Here is a 26,866-nt window from a genome sequence, read left to right on the forward strand (position 1 = left end):
CTGTACTAAATGCAGCTCACATTCCCTATAATGTGCCAGGTCCATGATAATCACTCTACTTTTGGTTTCTATAATCCAGTCTGTAGTTCTCATTTTGGGGCTTAATCTTATATTACTCTACATTCGTTTCATGATATCTAATCTCTTGAAAGGGTCAAAGGTTCCTGAAGGGAGAGATTACCAAATTTCTTTTGTATCCCTAGAAGCAGCACATATCGCCTGTAAAAAGGACAGGCTCTTTTAATAAGCGGCTTTATGAGCTCAAATCTTGGTCCCATCATTCATTAGTTGGGCTTAATATTCTTATGTGTGATATATGGAAATAAGAGTATCTACTCCACAGTTTGGTTGTGAGGATTAAACGGGTGAAATCATGTATAGAATTTAGAACAGTGTAAAGAGAAAGAATCCTTTTATTCGTAGTTTAATACAGTAGGCATTCAGATGCTACTTGCTGAATCAAAGAAACAGAAGTTCATAGTACAAGATATATCCTAAGCGTTAAGAGTACAAAGGTTTCAAAAACAGAAATTCCCTGCTTATGTGGAGCTTACATTCTAGTGAGGAAGTGAGGAGAGACAATAAACTCATTTATAGTATAATACCAAGTAGTTATAAGAACTATGAAGGAGAAAAAGTATATAAGCCTGGAGATGATATTTTACATAGGGTGATGAGGGGTAAATTCTTGGGTGAAGTAAATATATGAGGCTATGAATGAAGTGAAAGAGCTATCGTTAGGGATATTTGGGAGAAGAGTAAAGTCATAAAAGACCAGTGTGGCTGTTGGACAGCCACTGTAAGGACTTTAGATTTTAAACTTGAATGTAATGAGAAGATAATGGGAGAATTTTAAGGAACGGAGCAACATAAACTGATTTATGTTATAAAGATGTAGAATTGGCTAGGGAACTACAGAAGTAGGGAAACCATTAGGAAGATATAACTTCAGCCGAGAGAAACTAGTACCTTGGAGTAGGATGGACAGCAGTGAAATGCATGGATATATTCTACAAATTCCAACAGGATCTGCTATAGAGTTGGCCTGGGCTGTGATAGACATAAAACAGTTAGGAAGCGGGCAGGGACAAGAAAGAAGGGTTTAACTTTGAGATTCCTATTGGACAATAAGAGAAATGTTGGGGAGGCATTTGAAATTCTAAGTGTGAAGGGAAGAGGTCAGGACTGGAGATATAACTAATAATCATCAATAAATATTTTGTTTTTAACGTCAAGGAACTGGGCGATGTGACAGTGGCTCAGTGGCAGAATTCTCGCCTGCCATGCTGGACACCCAGGTTCGATTCCTGGTGCCTGCCCATGCAAAAATAAAATAAAATTAAAAAAATAAAAAAATCATAGGGAATGATTATTCATATTTTCCACACAACAAATTCAGAAATTAAGGCTTAGAGAAGTTAAATAAATTGCTCATGGTCTTACAACCAATAATTTGTGGAACCTAGCCTTGACTTTCAGCCCACGATCTTTCCACTGAGGACACTGTTTCCCAAAAAGAAGACAACTTATTGGTAGCTCCAAGCTTAATTTTTCAGAATGGCAGAGTTATTTACATTTCCACTCATCCTAACAGGTCTGACATTGACTACTACTCATAAAGGAGAATGCAAAATAGTTACAAAAACAAAGAAAAGAAAAGGAGATATAAATATATTTCTTGTTACATATGTCATATTTTTGTCTCAGGTCTCAAACAGCATTTGTCCCCCATCCATTTTTCTATCTAGAAATGGAAATCACAGGAAAATATGATTTCCAAATTAGCAAAAATGGTCAATATTGCCAGGAATTGTTATTAACAGGTTATATCACAGCATTCTAGACTACTCCAACTTCTCTGCTCAATGGAAAGTTGTAATACATTAAGGATGAGGCAGTTACCACTAAAGGATTTTACCGTCCAGTGATGTTATTAATGTTTCTAGTTTTACTCATTGGTAAGAAAAAGTACCCTCTTTTGTTTTCTACAGCTTTCTCTAGCCACATCAAGTTGAGTCAGATGAAGACAAGATGCAGAGACAGCATTCATTCAAAGACAGAAGTAATAAAAAATAATAATAAACACGGTAGTGAATGGCACTGTTGTGATTAGACGAGCCTACCATACTGTCCTTTAGTGAAAAATCCATACTATATATAAATCAGCCCCTTAGTATTTCCTTGCTTGGCCTAGAAAATATAAGCCTATAGGTGAGGATACCAGGAACTACAAACATGCTCACTACAGACCTAAGAATCAATCACTGAAGTACATGGTAACTTTATTTTCCATTTAGACCATATGGAAAAATAATCTGACTACATGATTTACGAATTCAGGGCCTAAGAATAAAATAACAAGTACATGTACAGAACTGGCTCAAAACACAGCAGCAGCATCTGCCCCCAGTAGAAAATACAGCCACACACTGAGAAAGTAAGAGTAAGAGATAGAGAATTGATAGAAATAGAATAAGAAATAACTAAGAACTTGAAAAGGCTAATTATTTTGGGAGTCAGGTATACTGTAACATAGTTTTCTTTTAGAAAGTTATAAGAAAGTCCTAATGTGCTAATTTAATACTTTAATTTTTAATAAGCAAAAGAAAACAGATGGCATAGAATGTCATAAAAATATCTGGACTACCCACTGATATTAACAGAAAAACAATGCTGACAGAATGAAAGCAACTCAACACAAATAAATGATGCAATACATACTTTATACTTACCATTTTATATTTCTCTCGCCCGTATTCATACCACACACATACCCAATACAAAAGTAAAATATTCAGAAAGTAAATTTTACTAATTTTTATTTTTTGGTTCTAAATTTCTGTATGAAAACATAGATTAGTAAGTGATGATATTATTGAATTATCTCCCAATGTTATACATGAATTAACTAAATAATTTAAATTTGGACTCCAAGTATGAAGTGACTCTTCTTACTCTCCTAATGTTATACAACAATGCTTGAGAACATGGACTCTTAACATAGTGGAGGTGCAAAGGAGGTACACAAATGAGGGCGACCTGGGAAAGGAGTGGCAAGGAGTCATGACATCATTCCACTATACTTTTAACTAAAAATGCAGTCAGCCCACATCTGCAAAGTAATGAGGAAGGGAACAAATCTTATAGGAATCAAATGAAAAAAGACTGAATTTGGGGAAACCGTAAGCAGTAATTTTTGTATACTTAATAACAATGACAAAAATATACTGATGGAGGTTGAGTAGTAAGGCCAAGATAGCGGCTTAGTTAGGTAAGGGATTTAGTTTGTCCTCCAGAGCAGCTAGTAAATAGCCAGGAACAGTACAGAACAACTGCTGGGTCCACGTCAGTGACCAGACACATAGGGTACCCCAGTCGCGAAAAGCTGGACTAGCTGCAAGCCCACCCAGAACCATGAGCTCCCCAAGCCACAGAGCTGGCGCCCCTCCCCCACAGGCTGCTTCCCAGAGGGGAAAGGAGAGGTTTATCAGCAGCAGGGGCTAAGTGCAACCAGTCTCCAATTCTGCAATTAATTAATAAATTCTGACTTCTAAAAATAGGCCCCCAGCTCAGGTGAATCTCAAGTAAAACCTGAGGTTGCTGGTTTTTGCCCCAGTGTAGAGGAGGCAGGGCTGATGGAAAAAGAAAAAAGAAAAAAAAAAAGAAACCAGAGATTTTTGGATCGGACAGCACATGATACTTGAAAGGGTCTGAGCCCTGAAGGAAAGAAGGGGGCACATAGGACCTGAAGATAAACAAAGTAACATACCAACTTAAGCTCTTGATTGGCAAACCCGAGGAACAGGGGTCCTGCTTTGAAAAGTATTTTTCTTTTTTCTTTTTGGTGGCTGTGTTTCTATGGCTTGACTGCTCTTTGGATACAGCTGCAAGGCTTTTCAGGCTCCAACGGCCCCAGGCATAGGCAGAATTAAGCTTGTTTGAGTGTTTGTCTGGATCCTGTGCCTTCCCCAGGAGAGGGGTGGTGCCCAGCTCAGGTGGAATCCCTCCCTCAAGGAATTCAGACCCCAAGGTCTGGAAAACTGAAGGATTAAAACCAGCCTACAACCTCTCCTCTGTCTCAGCCTCACCCCCAGCAGAGAGAGTGTGCTGAAGTTAAATGTACTGCATCACTTTATGCTGGTGGGACCTGCGGGCAGACAAGTGCCACATACTGGGCAGGACAGTAAAAACAGAGTCTAGAGGCTTCACAGGAATGTCTGTCAACCTGCTGCATCTCATCCTCAGGGAAAACTGACGTTGAGATGCGAGGCCAGTTTGGTCTGGGAAAATCTGGCTGGGGCCTATAATACCTAAATAGACCCCCCTAAGGGGGAAAAAAGGCACCATACAGGTAGGTTAAGAAACAAGAACTGAAAAATTCTAAGCTAAAGGTCTAGAATAAGCTGAACTGAATGGCAAAGGACAGACAGAAAACAAAGTCATTCAGCAAAAAAACTTAGGTAAAGAAAGTAAAAACAATCTCCAGAATAAACTAATTCAGGTAATTAAATGCCTAGACAGCAACAAAAAATAACAAATCATACTAGGAAAACTGAAGATATGGCCCAGTCAAAGGAAGAAACCAGCAATTCAAATGAGATACAGTTGAAACAATTCATTCAGAATGTTCGAACAGACATGGAAAATCTCATAAAAAATCAAATCAATGAACTGAGGGAGGATATAAAGAAGGCAAGGAATGAACAAAAAGAAGAAATCGAAAATCTGAAAAAGCAAATCACAGAACTTATGGGAATGAAAGGCACAGCAGAAGTGATAAAAACAATGGAAACCTACACTGTTAGATATCAAGAGGCAGAAGACAGTATTAGTGAACTGGAGGATGGGACATCTGAAATCCAACAAGCAAAAGAAAACGTAGGGGAAAGAATGGAAAACTATGAGCAGGGTCTCAGGGAATTGAATGACAACATGAAGTGCACGAATATACATGTTGTGGGTGTCTCAGAGGAGAAGAGAAGGGAAACAGAGGAGAAAACCCAATGGAGGAAATTATCACTGAAAATTTACTAACTCTTATGAAAGACGTAAAATTACAGATCCAAGAGGTGCAGTGTACCCCAAACAGAATAGATCCAAATAAACGTACTCCAAGACACTTACTAATTAGAATGTCAAATGTCAAAAAGAAAGAGAATCTTGAAAGCTGCAAGAGAAAAGCAATTCATCACATAAAGGGAAGCCCAAGAAGACTATCTTAGATTTCTCAGCAGAAACCATGGAGGCAAGAAGACAGTGGGATGATATATTTAAGTTACTAAAAGAGAAAAACTGCCAACCAAGAATTCTATATATCCAGCAAAATTGTCCTTCAAAATGAGGGGAAAATTAAAACATTTTCAGGCAAAAAATCACGAGAGAATTTGTGTCCAAGAGACCAGCTCTGCAAGAAATACCAAAGGGAGTACTAGAGACAGATAGGAAAAGACAGGAGAGAGAGGTATGGAGAAGAGTATAGAAATGAAAACTACCAGTAAAGGTAAAAAGAAGAGAAATTGGTTTATTAGCATAAAGTTGTTCATAGTACCTCTCATTTCCTACTTTATTTCTGCGGGGTCAGTGGTTATATCTCCTCTTTCATTTCTGATTTTATTTATTTGCACCCTCTTTTTCTTTTTGAGAACCTTGTTAAGGGTCCATCAATCTTACTGATTTTCTCATGCAACCAACTTCTGGTTTTGTTGATTTTCTCAATTGTTTTCATGTTCTCAATTTCATTTATTCTTGCTCTAATCTTCGTTATTTCTTTCATTTCGCTTGCTCTGGGGTTAGTTTGCTGCTCTTTCTCTAGTTCTTCCAAGTGAACAGTTAATTCCTCGATTTTTGCTTTCTTCTTTTTTCATATAGGCATTTAGGGCAATACATTTTCCTCTTCGCACTACCTTTGCTGCATCCCATAAATTTTGATATGTTGTATTTTCATTTTCATTTGCCTCGAGATATTTACTGACTTATCTTGTAATTTCTGCCTTGACACACTGGTTGTTTAAGAGTGTGTTGTTGAGCCTCCATGTATTTGTGAATTTTCTGGCCCTCTGTCTATTATTGATTTCCAAATTCATTCCTTTATGATCTGAGAAAGTGTTTTGTATGATTTCAATCTTTTTAAATTTATTGAGACTTGCTTTGTGACCCAGCATATGGTCTATCCTTGAGAATGATCCATGAGCACTTAAGAAAAAGGTGTATCCTGCTGTTATGGAGTGTAATGTTCTAAAAATGTTTGTTCGGTCTAGTTCATTTATTGTATTATTCAAATCCTCTGTTTCTTTATTGATCCTCTGTCTAAAAGTTCTGCCCACTGATGAGAGCAGGAAACTGAAGTCTTCAAATATTATGGTAGATGTGTCTATTCCTCTTTTCAGTGCTTGCCTCATGTATTTGGAACACTTGGGCTCAGTGCATAAATATTTATGATTGATACATCTTCTTGTTAAATTGTTCCTTTTACTAATGCAGTGTCCTTCTCTGTCTCTTTTAATTGTTTTACATTTGAAGTCTACTTTGTTGGATATTAGTATAGCTACTCCTGCTCTTTTCTGATTGATGTATGCATGAAATATCTTTTCCCAACCTTTCACTTTCAACCTATGCTTGTCCTTGGGTTTAAAATGTGTCTGCTGTAGACAACATATAGATGGGTCCTATTTTTTAATCCATTCTGCCAGTCTATGTCTTTTGATAGGGGCATTTAATCCATTAACATTTCGTGTTATTACTTTAAAGGCAGTACCTTCTTCTACCATTTGCCTTTTGGATTTTATATGTCATATCTAATTTTTCTTCTTTTTACCCTTACTAATAGTTTTCATTACTACACTCTTCTCCACATCTCTCTCTCCTGTCTATAGATAGGGAGCACCTATCTATAGTGCTCCCTTTAGTATTTTTTGCACAGCTGGTCTCTTGATCACAAATTCTCTCAGTGATTTGTCTGAAAATATTTTTTCCACTTTTTATTTTTTAAAAAAATTAACAAATGAAATAAAACATTAACATAAATAATCAGTAATTCACAATATCATCACTTAGTTGCATATTCATCATTTCTTAGAACATTTGCATCCATTCAAAAAAGAAATAAAAAGACAATAGAAAAAGAAATAAAATGAAAACAGAAAAAAAAAGATTATACCTACCATACCCCTTACCCCTTGCTTTCACTGATCACTAGCATTTCAAATTAAATTTATCGTAACATTTGTTCCCCTACTATTTATTTTTATTCCACATGTTCTACTTGTTCGTTGACAAGGCAGATGAAAGGAGCATCAGACACAAGGTTTTCACAATCACACAGTCACATCATGAAAGCTATATCATTATTCAATCATCCTCAAGAAACATGGCTACAGGAACACAGCTCTACATTTTCAGGCAGTTTGTCTGAAAATATTTTAACTTCCCCCTCACCTCATGTTTGAAGGACAATTTTGCTGGATATAGAATTCTTGGTTGGCAATTTTTTTCTCTTTCAGGACCTTAAATTTATCATACCACTGTCTTTTTACCTCCATGGTTTCTGCTGAGAAATCTATGCACAATCTCATCAGGCTTCCCTTTATGTGATGGATTGCTTTTCTCTTGCTGCTTTCAAAATTCTCTCTTTCTCTTTGACATCTGACATTCTGATTAGTAAGTGTCTTGGAGTACATCTATTTGGATCTATTCTGTTTGGGGTACGCTGCACTTCTTGGATCTGTAATTTTACATCTTTCATAAGAGTTAGTAAATTTTCAGTGATAATTTCCTCCATTGGGTTTTCTCCTCCATTTCCCTTCTCTTCTCCTCTGAGACACCCACAACATGTATATTCGTGCACTTCATGTTGTCATTCAATTCCCTGAGACCCTGCTCATAGTTTTCCATTCTTTTCCCTATATATATATTTTATCCTGTTTATGTTTTGTACAGCTTCCATAATTTTTCACTTGACATTTTTCATCAGTTTTTAGACAAATCTCAGCCATATCTCTTCAGATATTACCTCTCCTTAGTCTCTCTCCTCTGCTGGACTTCAATTATACCTTTGTTACTTTCTCTCATTTTTATCCTCTACTGCTTTTACCATTTTTTGCATGTTTTCCATTCTTTTTTCTCTCTGTGTTTCAGTCTTAATACTTTCTTTGCTCAATCTTCCAGTTTACTAATTATCTTTGCAGATGTGACTAATCTGAGTCCTTAGTTTAACTTATTCATTTTTCATTTCTAGGATTCTACTTGGTTAGTTTTCATAAGAATATAGTTTAAAAACTCTTAATCTTGCTTTTTATTTCCTCAAACATGGAAAACATACTTCTTTAAAAGATTATACATGGTGTACAACCAATGGCTCACAATATCATCACACAGTTGTGTATTCATCACCATGATCATTTTTTTCTCCCTGCTTTTTTTTCTTTTGCTTATCAGATTCCAGATGTCACATCCTCCAGTTCACTAAGCCTGTCTCCTGCCTCCTGAAATCTAACATTGTAGGTTTCCATTGTTTTTTTTCATCTCTTCTACTGTGCATTTCATTCCCATAAGTTCTGTGATTTGTTTCTTCAGAATTTCGATTTCTACTTTTTGTTCATCCCATGCCTTCTTTATATCCTCCCTCAATTTGCTGATTTGATTTTTGATGAGATTTTCCATGCCTGTTTGAACACACTGAATTAAACTGTTTCAACTCTTGCACCTCATTTGAATTGCTGGTTTGTTCCTTTGACTGGGCCATATATTCAATTTTCCTAGTATGATTCGTTATTTTTTGCTGGCATCTAAGCATTTAATTACCTTAATTAGTTTATTCTGGAGATTTGTTTTCAGTTTCTTTACCTCGGATTTTCTTGCTGGATGACTTTGTTGTCCATCTGTTCTTTGACATTCAGTTCAGCTTATTCTAGACCTCTAGCTTAGGTTTTATTTAACAGATCAGAATTTTTCAGTTCTTGTTTTCTTGTTTCTTAACCTGCCAGTATCGTACCTTCTTTTTCCCCCCTAGGAGTGTCTACCACGCCCTCAGCAGGGAGAGTCTGCTGAAGTTAAAGGTATTGCATCACTTTATGCTGGTGGGACCTGCAGGCAGACAAGCGCCACATACTGGGAAGGATAGGAAAAGCACAGAGTTTAGAGGCTTCATAGGAAGGTCTGCTGCATCTTATCCTCAGGAAAAACTGATGCAGGTGATTCTTTCCTCCTGAACGGAGGCCAGTTTGGTCTGTGAAAATCTGCAGCAGCCCCAGCAGGTTGGAAGACTTTCCTATGAAGCCTCTACACTCTCTGTTTTTCCTGGCCAGCCCATTATGTGGTGCTTGTCTGCCTGCAGGCCCCATCATCATAAAGTGATGCAGTCTTTAACTTCAGCAGACTCTCCTTGCTGGGGGAGTAGTTGAGACAGAGGAGAGGTTGGAGGCTGGCTTTAATCCTTCAGTTTTCCAGACCCTGAGGTCTGAATTCCTTGAGGGAGGGATTCCACCTGAGCTGGGCCCCACCCCTCTCCTGGGTAAGGCACAGGCCCCAGACAAGCTTAGTTCTGCTCTTGCCTAGGGCAGTTGGAGCCTGACAAGCCTTGCAGTTGTATCCAAAGAGCAGTCAAGCCAAAGAAACATCCACAAAAAAGAAAGAAAAAAAATCCTTTTTAGAGCAGAACCACTACTCCTCAGGTTTGCCAATCAAGAGCTTAAGTTGGTAAGTTGCTCTAAGTATCTTCAGGGCCCAGACCCTTTTAAGTATTTTGTGCTATCCAGTCAAAAAAAAAAACCTGCTTTTTTTTTTTTTTCTTTTACCCTCAGCCCTGCTCCCTCTGCACCTGGGCAAAAACCAGCAACCTCAGCTTTTACTGGAGGTTTAGCTGAGCTGGTGGTCTATTTTTAGAAGTCAGCATTTGTTAATTAATTACACAATTGAGCTTGGCTGAGCTCAGCCCCTTGCTGTTAGTAAAGTCTCTTACCTTTCTCCCCTCACAGCAACCAACCTGTGAGTTAGGGGCACCAGCCTCCACGACTTGGGGGACTCATGGTTCTGGGTGGGATCGCAGCTGGTCCAGCTTGTCTAGACTGGTATATGCTGTGGGTCCGGTCACTGATGTGGTACCAGCAGTTGTTCTGTACTATTCCTGGCTATCTACAAGCTGCTCTGGAGGATGAACTAAATCCCATAATTCACTAAGCCACCATCTTGGACCCCAGATTCCTTTTTTTTTTTTTCTTCCAAAATTCTTCAAGGAAGAATTCTCATGCCATGGCAATCCTCCTGTAATATCCCTATCCCACCCACTAAAAAGCCAAATGGGACCTACCAGTTAGTGCAAGATCTTAGGGCTATATACCAATTTGTCATTCCCCTCCATCCTAGAGTACCTAACCCTTACACCATTCTCAATCAATTCCTAAGCTCCACCATATGGTATTCAGTTCTTGGTTTAAAGGATGCTTTCTTATACATACTTTTTTTTTAATTTAACATGGGCAGGCACCAGGAATCAAACCCAGGTCCTCTGGCATGGCAGGCAAGCATTCTTGCCTGCTGAGCCACCGTGGCTCGCCCTCTTCTACATACTTTTACATCTCAGTTTCTATTTGCCTTTGAGAGTCAAACGCCCAGGGAAGCAATCCCAACCCAGCTCACCTTGACAGTCCTACTTCAAGGGTTCAGGGACAGTTCTTATCTTTTTTGGAATGCACTAGTGCAGGACCTAGCCTTTCTGCATTTAGAATCTAGCTCCCTTCTTCAGTATGTGGATGATTTAGTAATATACAGTCCTACTAGGGAAGCCTCCCTCACAAACACCATTACCACCCTTAATTTCTTAGCTGTACAGGGATACTGAGTGTGAGCTTCTAAGACTCAAATTGCCCTACAAGAGTTCTTTATCATAGGTTTATCCTTATCCCAGGGGAATGCTCTTTGTCACCCAGAACAGTCTAGGCTATACTCTCAGTGCCACCCTCTGACACAAAGAAACAATTAAGAGCCTTCCTGGGGATAACAGTGTATTGCAGGATCTGGATACCCCAATTTGGAGAAACTGCATGCCCTGTATATGAAGCTATCAGGGGACTAGATAGTTCCTTAGAATGGGAAACAGAACAGGCTACCACCTTTACTGCCCTCAAGGGCTCTCTTAACAGCCCTGGATCTGCCAAACTCAAATGAGCCCTTTTACCTATATGTGACTGAAAAGAAAGGAGTAGCATCAGGAGTCTTAGCACAAAAGCTTAGAAATATTCTCCAACCTATGGCATGCTTTTCAAAGCCATCAGATGTCAAAGCCCAGTGATGGTTGCCCTGCCTCAGAGCAGTAGGAGCCACTGCCTTACTTATAAGAACAAACCATCCAGCTGATATGGGGACAGACTCTTAACAGTGTGTATCCTCCACCAAGTCAGAGACATTCTGGGGGCAAGAGGACAAAATTCAACATCCTTCCTTGTTGAAAACACTTCAAAGGATACTAAAAAGAGAACTTCCTCAACATGATAAAGGGAATATATGAGAAACCCACACCTAACATCATCCTCAATGGAGAAAATCTGAAAACTTTCCCCCTAAGATCAGGAACAAGACAAGGATGTTATTCAACATTGTGTTGGAAGTTCTAGTCAGAGTAATTAGACAAGAAAAAGAAATACAAGGCATCAAAACTGGAAAGGAAGAAGTAAAACTCTCAGTATTTGCAGATGATATGATACTATATGTCGAAAACCCCCAAAAAATCCACAGCAAAACTACTAGAGCTAATAAATGAGTACAGCAAAGTGGCAGGTTACAAAATCAATACTCAAAATTCTTGTCATGGTCAAGTTCATGTGTCAACTTGGCCAAGTGGTGGTACCTGTTTGTCTGGTTGGGCAAGTGCTGGCCTGTCTGTGGCAATGAGGACATTATATGGAATTAAATCATGATCACGTCAGCTGTATCCACAGCTGATTCCATTTGTAATCAGCCAAGGGGAGTGTCTCCTGCAATGAGTGATGCTTAATCTAATCACTGGAAGCCTTTTAAGTAGGATTCAGAAGAGACAGACTCTCTTCCTGCTTTGGCTGGCAAGCCTCTCCTGTGGAGTTTGTCCAGACCCTCCATCGGAATTGCCGGCTTCAGAGTCTGCCCTGCAGATTTTGGACTCTGCGTTCCCATGGCCACGTGAGACACTTTTATAAATTTTATATTTGTGAATGTTTCCTGTTGTTTCTGTTTCTCTAGAGAACCCTAACTAATACAACTCTGTAGTGTTTCTATACATTAGTAAGGAACAGTCTGAGGGGGAAATCAAGAAAAAATTCCATTTACAATTGCAACCAAAAGAATAAAATATTTAGGAATAAATTTAACTAAAGATACAAAAGACTTATACAAAGAAAGCTACAAGAAATGACTAAAAGAAATCACAGAAGACCTAAATAAATGGAAGGGCATACCATGTTCATGGATTGGAAGACTAAGGTTAAGATGTCAATTCAACCTAAACTGATTTACAGATTTAATGCAATACCAATCAAAATCCCAACAATTTACTTTTCAGAAATAGAAAAAATATTAACCAAATTTATCTGGAAAGGCAGGGTGCCGAATAGCTAAAAATACCCTGAGAAAGAACAATGAAGTCGGAACTCTCATACTACCTGACTTTAAGGCGCGTTACAAAGTTACATGGTCAAAACAGCCTGGTACTGGCATAAAGATAGATATACTGACCAATGGAATCGAATACAGTGTTCAGATATAGATGCTCTCATCTATGGACAACTGATCTTTGATAAGGCAGTCAAGCCAACTCACCTGGGTCAGAACAGTCTCTTCAATAAATGGTACCTAGAGAATTGGATATCCACATGCAAAAGATGAAAGAGGATCCATATCTCATACCCTACACAAACATTAGCTCAAAAATGGATCAAAGACTTAAACATTAGATCTAAGCCAATAAAACTTTTAGAAGAAAGTGTAGGGAAATATCTTATAAGTCTTATAACAGAAGGCGGTTTCCTAGACCTTACACCCAAAGCACGAACACTGAAGAAATAAATACATACATGGGAATGCCTCAAAATTAAACAGTTTTGTGCATCAAAGAACTTCATCAAGAAAGTAAAAAGACAGCCCTACACAATGGGAGATAATATTTGGAAACGATATATTAGATAAAGGACTAGTATCCAGAATAAATACAGAGATTGTTCAACTCAACAACAAAAGGACAGACAACCCAATTATAATATGGGCAAAAGACATGAACAGACACTTATCAGAAGAGGAAATAACAAATCAAAACCACAATAAGATAACATCTCATACCCACCAGAATAGCCGTTATCAATAAAACAGAAAACGACTAGTGCCAAAGAGGATGTGGAGAATGAGGCACACTTATCCACTGTTGTTGGGAATGTCAAATGGTACAACCACTGTGGAACGCGGTTTGGCAGTTCCTCAGGAAGCTAAAAATAGAATTGCTATATGACCCGGCAATACCATTGCTAGGTTTCTACTCAGAGGACATGAGGGCAAGGACACAAACGAAAATTTGCAGACCAAAGTTTATAGCAGCATTATTTACAAATGCCAAGAAATGGAAACAGCCTAAATGTCCATCAACAGCTGAGTGGCTAAACAAGCTGTGGTATATACATACGATGGAATATTATACAGCTGTAAGACAGAATAAAGTTATGAAGTATCTGACAACATGGATGGACCTTAAGGACATTATGCTGAGTGAGATAAGCCAGAAACAAAAGGACAAATAATGTATAGTCTCACTGATATGAACTAACATTAACGAGTGAACTTGGAGAATTTCAGTTAAGAACAGAGACCAGCAGAAGATAGAAAGAGGGTAGATACTGGGTAACTGAAGCTGAAGGGATACAGATTATGCAACAAGACTAATGGTAAAAATTCAGAAATGGATAGCACAATACTACCTAACTGTAATACGATAATGTTAAAACACTGAATGAAGCTGAATGTGAGAATGATAGAGGGAGGCCTGGGGGCACAAATGAAATCAGAAGGAAAGATAGATGATAAACACTGAGAAGGTATAATCTAGGAATGCCTAGAGTATATAACAGTGACTAAATGTACATATTTAAAAATGTTTTTGCATGAGGAAGAACAAAGGAATGTCAATACTGCAGGGTGTTGAAAACAGATGTTAATTCATATTTTAAAACTTTTAACTTATGTGTGAGGCTAAAGCAAAAAAATGTTTATTTGGTACAAAATTTATATTTTGACTAGTGCATTTCTTAATATAACTTATGTGGATAACTTAATTGAACACAGTAAGTACATGGAACCTTGAGTAGGGCATGAGATTTTGTAGGTTTGTCCAGAGTGATGCCCTGATAAATCCCAGAGTGATTTGAACAGTGAATAAAAAAGTAAAAAAAAAAAAAGAGGACACCAATGGCTTTCAAACAACAGGCTCCTGAAATATCAGGCCCAACTTTTAGACATGCCAGGGGTTCAAATCCAAGTCTGTACTACCTCAAACCTGGCTACCCTGCCAGCTGTATGCCCAGATCAGGAAAGTGCACCCCTCGAGCACTCATGCACAGAGACACTAGGTCAGAATTATTCTAGCAGGCCAGACCTACAAGACTGTCCCCTAGATAATCCAGAGTTATAATAGTTTATGGATGAGATAACCAGAGTTAAAATGATTTACAGATGGAAGCAGTTTTATGAAAGAAATTATAAAAGGCAGGATAAACTATTATCTCTCTGCAGGAAATTATAGAGACAAAGCCTCCACCACCTGGGACCTTAACCCCAAAACCCAAACTCATAGCCCTCACGAGGGGTTTAACACAGGCAGCTGAGAATCAAGTTACTCTTTATCCTGACTCTATGTATGCCTTTCTTATGTTGCTCGATCACTCAGCTATCTAGAGGGAAAGAGGGCTTCTCATCAATAATAAATCCCCTGTCAAACACAGATAGGAAATTCTCAATCTGTTGGAAGCTGCATTAAGCTAGGGCATCAAAAGTTCAAATCTCCTGTGGCCAAAGCAAATGACAGAGCAGACAGAGCCCCAAAGGCAATTGCCCAGAACCCAATCTCTGTGCCAGCATTAGTCCCTAAGCTCTGTTTATACCCAGGAGGAAGAAAAACCACCAAAGGGATCAGGGTATATTTGTGAAGCAAATATACCTTCTTTATTTTCCTTCCTTGAGTTTGGGTTTTGGGGTTAAGGTCCCAGGTGGTGGAGGCTTTGTCTCTATAATTTCCTGCAGGGAGATAATAGTTTATCCTGCCTTTTATAATTTCTTTCATAAAACTGCTTCCATCTGTAAACCATTTTAACTCTGGTCATCTCAACCATAAACTATTATAACTCCGGATTATCTAGGGGACAGTCTTGTAGGTCTGGCCTGCTAGGAAAGGAAGGAAAGGAAAGTGATGTTCAATGGAAAGTTCTCCAAGGCCTCCATCAAGCTACCCATCTAAGCAGAAATGTTCTCACACCTTAGCACAAAAAGTACTTTACGGGAAAAAATTGGCCAAAACCATTTGAAAGGTTACTTGAAGGTGTAACCACTCAGGTAAAATTCAAGAAAATGTATGGGACCTTCGGGAACACTTACAACAAATTAAAAACAATGCTGGAAGCGAATGGAATTCTTTTCACATCTCCTTAATCTAGCTACTTGGATCCTCCCTTTTCTAGGTTCTTTAATTCCTTTTCTTCTCATGCTTATGTTTGGTCCAAATTTAACAAGCAGATACTTTAACCTGCAAGCATTCCACACTAAGCTCATGCTCACCCACAACTATCAAACTATTCTGGACCAGGATCCACCTTCCCCAACCCTTACTAGAATAGAGAAAGAGTTTTACACCCTGGCAGGTAGGTCCTACTGCCAATAAAATAGCAAGAAGAAATTCCAGAACTCTGACCTTCGCCCCTCAGCCTCCCCTTAAGATTAAGGGTGTCTAACTCTTTCAGAGGGTGGTTGAGGCAGGATAGAATAGGACACTAAGGCAGTGGTCCCTGGTTTCCTATCCAGCTCCTTAAGAGTTAATGCACAACTACAAGCTCCCTAGAACAAGAATTTGTCCTAATACCCTGAAATCCCCCAAATCCATAAAGCTTGGAAAATCATGGGTCTGAAACAGACTCTTAGTTAATAACAGAAACACTGGGGTTATAAAGATTGTTAAACTATTTGCCCAAAACAAAATCTTAGTATGTGACAGAGCTCCACAAGCATCAATTATTATCACTTCCTGAAATAAAGAAGTCACCTGGCATTCAAAGGTCAAAATGGAAAATCACTGCTAGCAAAACTTCCCTATTGCTAAATCCACACCATTTGTGGTGTATCTCTCTCTTGAGTAAGTCTGGGCTAATTTTTCTAGCCTGTACTAACCTTTGAATGAATTTTATGGCTTACTGCTACTTGCTTTCTAGTCCCTGAATTCTTTATTGCAGCAAGACTCTGAGCCTGGAATGGGGCTTGATTCTGATGTCGGCAGAGCGCTGGTTAGAAATGGACATAGCACAACAGAGTAGGTCATTGTACAGTGCATAAGGAAGTGAAAGAAAAGAATACAGAAAAATGAAGCACAATCAATATTTGAAGAGATAATAGCTGAGAACTTCCCCAGAAATTCATGGAAGATGTGATGCTTTAGAACTAAAATTATCTGATACTCAAGAAGACATGGGAAATTATAAGGATCTAAAATCATGGAGTAGAGTCCTGGATCTGTAACCCTAAACTGTATGCCCTTGGTCAAATTATTTAATCTCTCTGAGCCTCAATTTCTTCTATAACGGATATTACTGTACTACCAAAACAAGATTACTGGAAGAAGTAGATAATATATTTTAATGTATTTAAAATGCTTAGAAGAGAATCAGGTATATAACAGGCACTCAGTAAATATTAGTTGGTCTTTTTTCTTCTTTTTAATTAAAACCTATCCTGAAAGATTGTATTATCTTCTTGCTATCAAAGCATAATTAGATTAGATTGAAATTTAAAAATTATTTACAAGTATTTAGATGAAACTAAGTGTCTTTTTTTTTAAGCAAAGCAAGCACAGTATTTACATTACCTCCACAAGCAGCTTTCCAAAAGTTTTCCTCTCCAGGGCATACTTGGTAGCTTCATCCAAAGCTCTCTGTCCTAGACCAACTGCACCAGCTGCTACCTAGTATTTTAACATTTCATAGAACAAAAGTTTATGTTGTCTTTAAAACACACAGTATGGAGCTATTTGTCTAAGAATCTAAGTTAAGAAGTATTCAAAGAGAAGATTGGTACAGCTTAAAACAAAAGAATGTGGGGTCAGTGGGAATAAACATTTAAGTTCTTATTATTTATGAATTACAGGTTAATGACAAGCATTTGGGGGGTATAAGATCACAACCTACAGAAAATTCTTTTTCTCTGTGTTAACAAAGATAAGTTTACTTGGACAAATATTCTTGTCGAGTCAGAGAACATGAAATGAGTACATGTCAATAGGGATGATTAAGTATGAAATGCCTCTCTGTAAATCTACCAGCAATTACAGCAATTCGTTATTTGCTGAAATAATTTCTACAACATGGGCAGGAATGGAGTTGAAAATTTGTTAAAAGTAATGTTAATAATATCTCTCTACCATTAATAAAAACACAAAGTAAAAAAAAAAGCATTCAATGTTAAAAGAAAAGTACTCAGGTAATAAATAAAAGATCCTATAAATTTGATCAACTCATATTACTTACTGGTGGTCTGGTTTTATCAAAAGCTCCCATTGCAACTTTGAAACCAGCTCCTTCACCAATCAAAACATTTTCTTTAGGCACTTTTACATCTTCAAAGACAATTCCTCTTGTATCTGAACATCGCTGGCCCATATTTAATTCCTAACAAGAAAACAGATAAATTTTAAAGAACATTTTTTGAACTAGCATCAACTTTTGGTTTCATGATTGTTTACGAGTTTCTGATATGGTCTAAAACAGAAGTAGACAAACTAGGGCCTGCAGTACTGGTTTCTGTAAATAAAATTTTAATGAATAATATTTATTAACTTATCATCTTGGCTGACTTCTCACAACTACTGCAGAAATGAGTAGTTGTAACAAACCATATGACCTGCAACCTAAAATATTCACTATCTGGACATTTACAGAGTTTACCCATTCCTAGTTTAAAACGTTTTTCACATACTTTGAAACCAAACACTAATCTAAAGGTTTATAGGTACATATTATTTGTAAACACAAATTTCATTGTATGTTTGCAAGACAATCATTTTTTACCATGAGTATCACAAACATTTAGCAGGGCCCTATAACGTTAGCTTCACCCCTCCCCTAGGGAATGCACAGGCTCGAAACAAGCCCTGAATTGAGCTTGTTTCTGCCTATGCCTAGGGCAATTGCAGCCTGAGAAGTCCTGCCGCTGAATCTAAAGGCCGTCAAGCCGTTGTAGAAACACAGCCACAAAAAACTCTGTTTCTTTTCTTTTTCTCCTTTTCCATTAGCCCAATGAGCGACCTCCATTTTGACCAGGTTCACCTGAGCTGGGGGCCTATTTTTAGTAGTCAGAATTTGTTAATTAATGCCACAATTGGTATTTGGTTGGGCTCAGCCCCTGCTGCTGTTAAAGTCTCTTTCCTTTCCCCTCTGGGAAGCAGCCTGTGGGAGAGGGGCACCGGCCACTGCGGCTTGAGGTACTCACGGTTCTGGGGAGGCTCGCAACCGGTCCAGCTGGTCCAGACTGGGGTACGCTGTGTGTCTGGTCACTGACGTGGCTCCAGGAGCTGTTCTCTACTGTCTCTGGTTATTTAGTAGTTGTTCTGGAGGACAAAGTAAAACGCGCACATTGCTAAGCCGCCATCTTGGCCCCTCTCCTACCCCTGCTTATTTACAAACATTTAGCAGGGCCCTTTAACGTTAGCTTAACTATCAGAGATAACTAGGTTATTTACTGAAAAAATGTTGATTTTCTGTCTTCCCCCACTTTTTTTAAATTTAAGATTACTGAGGTATAACTTACATATTGAAAAATTCAACCTTTTAGGTAAACAGTTCTGAGTTATGATAAATGTGTATGTGTGCAACCACCATCACAATAAAAAGGTAGAATGTTTCCAGCATCCCAAAAGAGGTCCCTGTACCCCTTGTACTCCTCTGATATCTGTTCTATAGTTTTTCCTTTTTTATAATGTAAAATATATTGAATTATACAGTCTTTTGTGCATCACTTTCCACTTAGCATGATGCTTCTGAGATTGATCCATGTGGTTTGCATGATCAATAATTTTTCTTTTAATGATTAGTATTCCACTGTATACATTGTTTCAGTTTGAGCAATTATGAATAAAACTACTATAAAAATTTACGTATAAATCCTTGTTTTCATTTCTCTTAGGTAAATACCTTGAAACTATACTGCTGTTTACATGGTAAGCATATATTTAACTTCATTAAGACATTGCCAAACTTGTTTTTGTTTTGAAAATTTGAAAACAACAGAAGAGTTGTATGGATAGCAAAATAAAGCCTATACACCCTTTGCCTAGATTCACCAATTGTTACCATTTTGTCACATTTGCTTTATTTCTCTCTGTGTGTATAATTATTACCATTATTAGCTGACTCATCTGAGAAGTTTTCAGACATAATGACCCTTTTTCCTTAAGGAAATTAAAAAAAAAAATCTCATTTTAAATAAGCAGGGGTAGGAGAGGGGCCAAGATGGCGGCTTAGCAATGTGCGCATTTTACTTTGTCCTCCAGAACAACTACTAAATAACCAGAGACAGTAGAGAACAGCTCCTGGAGCCACGTCAGTGACCAGACACACAGCGTACCCCAGTCTGGACCAGCTGGACCGGTTGCGAGCCTCCCCAGAACCGTGAGTACCTCAAGCCGCAGTGGCCGGTGCCCCTCTTCCACAGGCTGCTTCCCAGAGGGGAAAGGAAAGAGACTTTAACAGCAGCAGGGGCTGAGCCCAACCAAATACCAATTGTGGCATTAATTAACAAATTCTGACTACTAAAAATAGGCCCCCAGCTCAGGTGAACCTGGTCAAAATGGAGGTCGCTCATTGGGCTAACGGAAAAGGAGAAAAAGAAAAGAAACAGAGTTTTTTGTGGCTGTGTTTCTACAACGGCTTGACGGCCTTTAGATTCAGCGGCAGGACTTCTCAGGCTGCAATTGCCCTAGGCATAGGCAGAAACAAGCTCAATTCAGGGCTTGTTTCGAGCCTGTGCATTCCCTAGGGGAGGGGTGAAGCCCAACTCAGGTGGAATCCCTCCCTCAAGGAATTCAGATGCCAGAGCTTGGTAATTTGAAGCCATTAAAGCCAGCCTACAACCTCTCCTCTGTCTCCACCATGGCCCCAGCAGGGAGAGTCTGCCAAAGTTAAAGGTACCGTATCATCTTATGCTGGTGGGGCCTGCAGACAGACAAGCACCACATACTGGGCAAGATAAGAAAAACAGAGCCCAGAGACTTCACAGGAAAGTCTGTCAACCTGCTGGGTATCACCATCAGGGAAAACCGGCGCAGGTGGCACCTTCCCCCTGATAGCAGGACAGGTTGGTCCAGGAAAACCTGGCTGGGGTCTATAATACCTACATAGACCCTCCTCAGGGTGGGGGGGAAAAAGGCACCATACAAGCAGGACAAGAACCAAGAAAACAAGAACTGAAAAATTCTCCTCTGTTAAACAAAACCTAAGCTAGAAGTCCAGAAAAAGCTGAACTTAATGTCAAAGAACAGATAGACAAATTCATCCAGCAAAAAAACCCTAGGTAAAAGAACTGAAAGCAATCTCCAGAATAAACTAATTAAGGTAATTAAATGTCTAGATGCTAGCAAAAAACAACAAATCACACTAGGAAAAATGAAGATATGGCCCAGTCAAAGGAACAAACCAACAATTCAAATGAGATACAGGAGTTGAAACAATTAATTCAGAATATACGAACAGACATGGAAAACCTCATCAAAAACCAAATCAATGAATTGAAGGAGGATATGAAGAAGGCAAGGAATGAACAAAAGAAGAAATGGAAAATCTGAAAAAACAAATCACAGAACTTATGGGAATGAAAGGCACAGTAGAAGAGATGAAAAAAACAACGGAAACCTACAATGGTACATTTCAACAGGCAGAGGATAGGATTAGTGAACTGGGAGACGGATCATCTGAACTCCGACAAGAAACAGAAACTATAGGGAAAAAAAAGGGAAAAATATGAGCAGGGACTCAGGGAATTAAATGACAATATAAAGTGCACGAATATATGTGTTGTGGGTGTCCCAGGAGAACAGAAGGGAAAAGGAGAAAAACTAATGGAGGAAATTATCACTGAAAATTTCCCAAATCTTATGAAAGACTGAAAATTACAGATCCAACAAGTGCAGCATACCACAAAGAGAACAGATCCAAACAGACGTACTCCAAGAGACTTACTAATCAGAATGTCTGAGTTCAAAGAGAAAGTGAGGATCTTGAAAGCAGCAAGAGAAAAGCAATCTATCACATACAAGGGAAACCCAATAAGACTATGTGTAGATTCCTCAGCAGAAATCATGGAGGCAAGAGGACAGTGGGATGATACATTTTAATTAATAAAAGAGAAACACTGACAACAAGAATTCTATACCCAGCAAAATTGTCCTTTTAAAATGAGGGAGAAATTAAAACATTTTCAGACTAAAAATCACTGAGAGAATTTGTGACCAAGAGACCAGCTCTGCAAGAAATACTAAAGGGATCACTAGAACTAGATATGAAAAGAACAAAAGATAGAGATGTGGAGAAGAGTATAGAAAGGAAGACTAAGAGTAAAGGTAAAAAGAAAGAAAATTAGATGTGACATATAAAATCCAAAAGGCAAAACGGTAGAAGAAATTACTACCCGTACAGTAATAACATTGTAATGGATTAAACTCCCCACTCAAAAGACATAGACTGGCAGAATGGATTAAAAAACAGGACCCATCTATATGCTGTCTACAGGAAACACATCTTAGACCCAAAGATAAACATAGGTTGAAAGTGAAAGGTTGGGAAAAGATAAGTCATGCAAATAACAACCAGAAAAGAGCAGGAGTAGCTATACTAATATCCAACAAATTAGACTTCAAATCTAAAACAGTTAAAAGAGACACGGATACTATGTACTAATAAAAGGAACAATTCAACATGAAGACATAACAATCATAAATATTTATGCACCGAACCAGAATGCTCCAAAATACATGCGGCAAACACTGAAAACACTGAAAAGAAAAATACACATCTACCATAATAGTTAGAAATTTCAATTCCCCACTCTCATTAATGGACAGAACATCTAGACAGGATGAATAAAGAAACAGAGAATTTGAATATTACAATAAATAAGCTAGACTTAACAGACATTTCTAGGACATTACACCCCACACCAAATCAACAAATCAAAGCAGAAAAATCACATGATCATCTCAATTGATGCAGAGAAGGCATTTGACAAGATTCAACATCCTTTCCTGTTGAAAACACTTCAAAAGATAGGAATACAAGGGAACTTCCTTAAAATGATAGAGGGAATATATGAAAAACCCACAGCTAATATCATCCTCAATGGGGGAAAATTGAAAACTTTCCCCCTAAGATCAGGAACAAGACAAGGATGTCCACTATCACCACTATTATTCAACATTGTGTTGGAGGTTCTAGCCAGAGCAATTAGACAAGAAAAAGAAATACAAGGCATCAAAATTGGAAAGGAAGAAGTAAAACTATCACTGTTTGCAGATGATATGATACTATACGTCGAAAACCCGGAAAAATCCACAGCAAAACTACTAGAGCTAATAAATGAGTACAGCAAAGTAGCAGGTTACAAGATCAACATTCAAAAATCTGTAGCATTTCTATACACTAGTAATGAACAAGCTGAGGGGGAAATCAAGAAAGGAATCCCATTTACAATTGCAACTAAAAGAATAAAATACCTAGGAATAAATTTAACTAAAGAGACAAAAAACCTATATAAAGAAAACTAAAAAAAACTGCTAAAAGAAATCACAGAAGACCTAAATAGATGGAAGGGCATACCATGTTCATGGATTGGAAGACTAAATATAGTTAAGATGTCAATCCTACCTAAATTGATCTACAGATTCAATGCAATACCAATCAAAATCCCAACAACTTATTTTTTAGAAATAGAAAAACCAATAAGTAAATTTATCTGGAAGGGCAGGGTGCCCTGAATTGCTAAAAACATCTTGAGGAAAAAAAAACGAAGCTGGAGGTCTCGTGCTGCCGGACTTTAAGGCATATTATGAAGCCACAGTGGTCAAAACAGCATGGTATTGGCATAAAGATAGATATATCGACCAATGGAATTGAATAGAGTGCTCAGATATAGACCCTCTCATCTATGGACATTTGATCTTTGATAAGGCAGTCAAGCCAACTCACCTGGGACAGAACAGTCTCTTCAATAAATGGTGCCTAGAGAACTGGATATCCATATGCAAAAGAATGAAAGAAGATCCATATCTCACACCTTATACAAAAGTTAACTCAAAATGGATCAAAGATCTAAACATTAGGTCTAAGACCATAAAACAGTTAGAGGAAAATGTAGGGAGATATCTTATGAAACTTACAATTGGAGGCGGTTTTATGGACCTTAAACCTAAAGCAAGAGCACTGAAGAAGGAAATAAATAAATGGGAGCTCTTCAAAATTAAACACTTTTGTGCATCAAAGAACTTCATCAAGAAAGTAGAAAGACAGCCTACACAATGGGAGACAATATTTGGAAATGACATATCAGATAAAGGTCTAGTATCCAGAATTTATAAAGAGATTGTTCAACTCAACAACAAAAAGACAGCCAACCCAATTACAAAATGGGAAAAAGACTTGAACAGACACCTCTCAGAAGAGGAAATACAAATGGCTAAAAGGCACATGAAGAGATGCTCAATGTCCCTAGCCATTAGAGAAATGCAAATCAAAACCACAGTGAGATATCATCTCACACCCACCAGAATGGCCATTATCAACAAAACAGAAAATGACAAGTGCTGGAGAGGATGCGGAGAAAGAAGCACACTTATCCACTGTTGGTGGGAATGTCAAATGGTGCAACCACTGTGGAAGGCAGTTTGGCGGTTCCTCAAAAAGCTGAATATAGAATTGCCATACGACCCAGCAATACCATTGCTAGGTATCTACTCAAAGCACTTAAGGGCAAAGACACAAACGGACATTTGCACACCAATGTTTATAGCAGCGTTATTTACAATTGCAAAGAGATGGAAACAGCCAAAATGTCCATCAACAGACGAGTAGCTAAACAAACTGTGGTATATACATACGATGGAATATTATGCAGCTTTAAGACAGGATAAACTTATGAAGCATGTAATAACATGGATGGACCTAGAGAACATTATGCTGAGTGAGTCCAGCCAAAAAGGACAAATGCTGTATGGTCCCACTGATGTGAACGGACATTCGAGAATAAACTTGGAATATGTCATTGGTAACAGAGTCCAGCAGGAGTTAGAAACAGGGTAAGATAATGGGTAATTGGAGCTGAAGGGATACAGACTGTGCAACAGGACTAGATACAAAAACTCAAAAATGGACAGCACAATAATACCTAATAGTAAAGTAATCATGTTAAAACACTGAATGAAGCTGCATCTGAGCTATAAGTTTTTTTTTTGTTGTTTGTTTGTTTGTTTGCTTTTTACTATTATTATTACTTTTATTTCTTTTCTCTATATTAACATTCTATATCTTTTTCGGTTGTGTTGCTAGTTCTTCTAAACCGATGCAAATGTACTAAGAAAAGATGAAAAAAAAAATCCATTCCTACATTATATGTCCTCATGTATTTGTCAAATATTTCATAATGAAAAGTTAAAAATAAGATAAAGAGAGTAAAAAAACTACCTGGAGAAGCACAACTATCCTCAATATTTACATTTGGATACATTTATAAATATATATATATATAATGGATAAATATATACACATATATAAAAATGTATGTTACCAATATTACAAAAGTGTCAGTTTTATATAAAATATATGCATCTTCTTATATATAAAACAAGCTTTGCATTTAAATGTAACTAATATATTAGTTATATGTTATGTATTATATTTATACTATATATTAATATCATATATTAATAATACTAGTTATATATAAAACTAATCCCATTAGTTTTGTTTGTAAAGTATAGTATACCTTTAATATCTACTCTTAAAAGAAAATATAGCATAATATAGTATCAGAAACTGCACTGGGAAAGTTCCTAGAAGACCTTGGTCCTGAACTCAACTCTGTCTCTCAGTATGTGGCCTTGGGTAAATTACTTCACTTGGACCTCAGTTTAAATATTCACTGACTACCATGAAGTAATGTCTAGATGTCTTCCACCTTTAAAACTCTATGAGAAATTACCCCTTTTATACAGTAGAAACAGGCTTCCATTTTAAAGAGGCTTGGATACAACAGAGACATTCTGATGACTTAATAAAACAGGATTTTACAAATGTACATGACTGCTTTAGAAGTTTGCTAAACTTGTTCAATTCAAATTAGCTACTCCAGCTCAGCTACACTACTGTAGTCTAATATCTAGCCAGATATTCCTCATTTGGGAAGAAGAAAATATACTCTTTAATAAATCTTAAATAACTTCCATAATTCCTCCTTTACTTTAGATACAGCCATCACTTGGTCATTAAAAAGTTTTCCTTTATACAAAACCATCTGCAAAAAATAATTTTTTTTATTTTTTTTTATTTTTTTATTTTTATTAATTAAAAAAAGAATTAACAAAACAATTAGAAATCATTCCAATCTACATGTACAATCAGTAATTCTTAATAACATCACATAGTTGCATATTCATCATTTCTTAGTACATTTGCATCGATTTAGAAAAAGAAATAAAAAGACAACAGAATAAGAATTAAAAGAATAATAGAAAGAAAAAAAAACAAAAAAAACAAAAACAAAAAACCTATACCTCACATGCAGCTTCATTCAGTGCTTTAACATAATTGCATTACAATTGGGTAGTATTGTGCTGTCCATTTCTGAGTTTTTATATCCAGTCCCGTTGTACAGTCTGTATCCCTTCATCTCCAATTATCCCTTCTCTTTTTTTTTTTTAATTAACGGAAAAAAATAAATTAACCCAACATTTAGAGATCATACCATTCTACACATGCAATCATTAATTCTTAACATCATCACATAGATGCATGATCATCATTTCTTAGTACATTTGCATTGGTTTAGAAGAACTAGCAACATAACCGAAAAAGATATAGAATGTTAATATAGAGAAAAAAATAAAAGTAATAATAGTAAAATCAAAACAAAACAAAACAAAAACCTATAGCTCAGATGCAGCTTCATTCAGTGTTTTAACATGATTACTTTACAATTAGGTATTACTGTGCTGTCCATTTTTGAGTTTTTGTATCTAGTCCTGTTGCACAGTCTGTATCCCTTCAGCTTCAATTACCCATTGTCGTACCCTGTTTCTAACTCCTGCTGAACTCTGTTACCAATGACATATTTCAAGTTTATTCTCGAATGTCCGTTCACATCAGTGGGACCATACAGTATTTGTCCTTTAGTTTTTGGCTGGATTCACTCAGCATAATATTCTCTAGGTCCATCCATGTTATTACATGGTTCATAAGTTTATCTTGTCTTAAAGCTGCATAATATTCCATCGTATGTATATACCACAGTTTGTTTAGCCACTCTTCTGTTGATGGAGATTTTGGCTGTTTCCATCTCTTTGCAATTGTAAATAATGCTGCTATAAACATTGGTGTGCAAATGTCCGTTTGTGTCTTTGCCC

General features: G+C 37.5%; 1 protein-coding gene across 1 annotated transcript in view; it reads right to left on the reverse strand.

Annotated features, from left to right (window-relative positions):
• ACADM (acyl-CoA dehydrogenase medium chain) overlaps window positions 1-26,866 on the reverse strand; it is a 73,559-nt gene that overhangs the window by 3,853 nt on the left and 42,840 nt on the right. The window contains exons 9-10 of the mRNA XM_077120590.1: window positions 17,733-17,873; window positions 17,075-17,170 (exon numbers count right to left, since the gene is read on the reverse strand). Coding sequence (XP_076976705.1) covers window positions 17,075-17,170; window positions 17,733-17,873 — 237 coding nt within the window. The remainder of the gene's footprint in view (window positions 1-17,074; window positions 17,171-17,732; window positions 17,874-26,866) is intronic.

This window comes from Tamandua tetradactyla, chromosome 11 (genome assembly GCF_023851605.1).
Source record: "Tamandua tetradactyla isolate mTamTet1 chromosome 11, mTamTet1.pri, whole genome shotgun sequence".
NCBI lineage: Eukaryota > Metazoa > Chordata > Mammalia > Pilosa > Myrmecophagidae > Tamandua > Tamandua tetradactyla.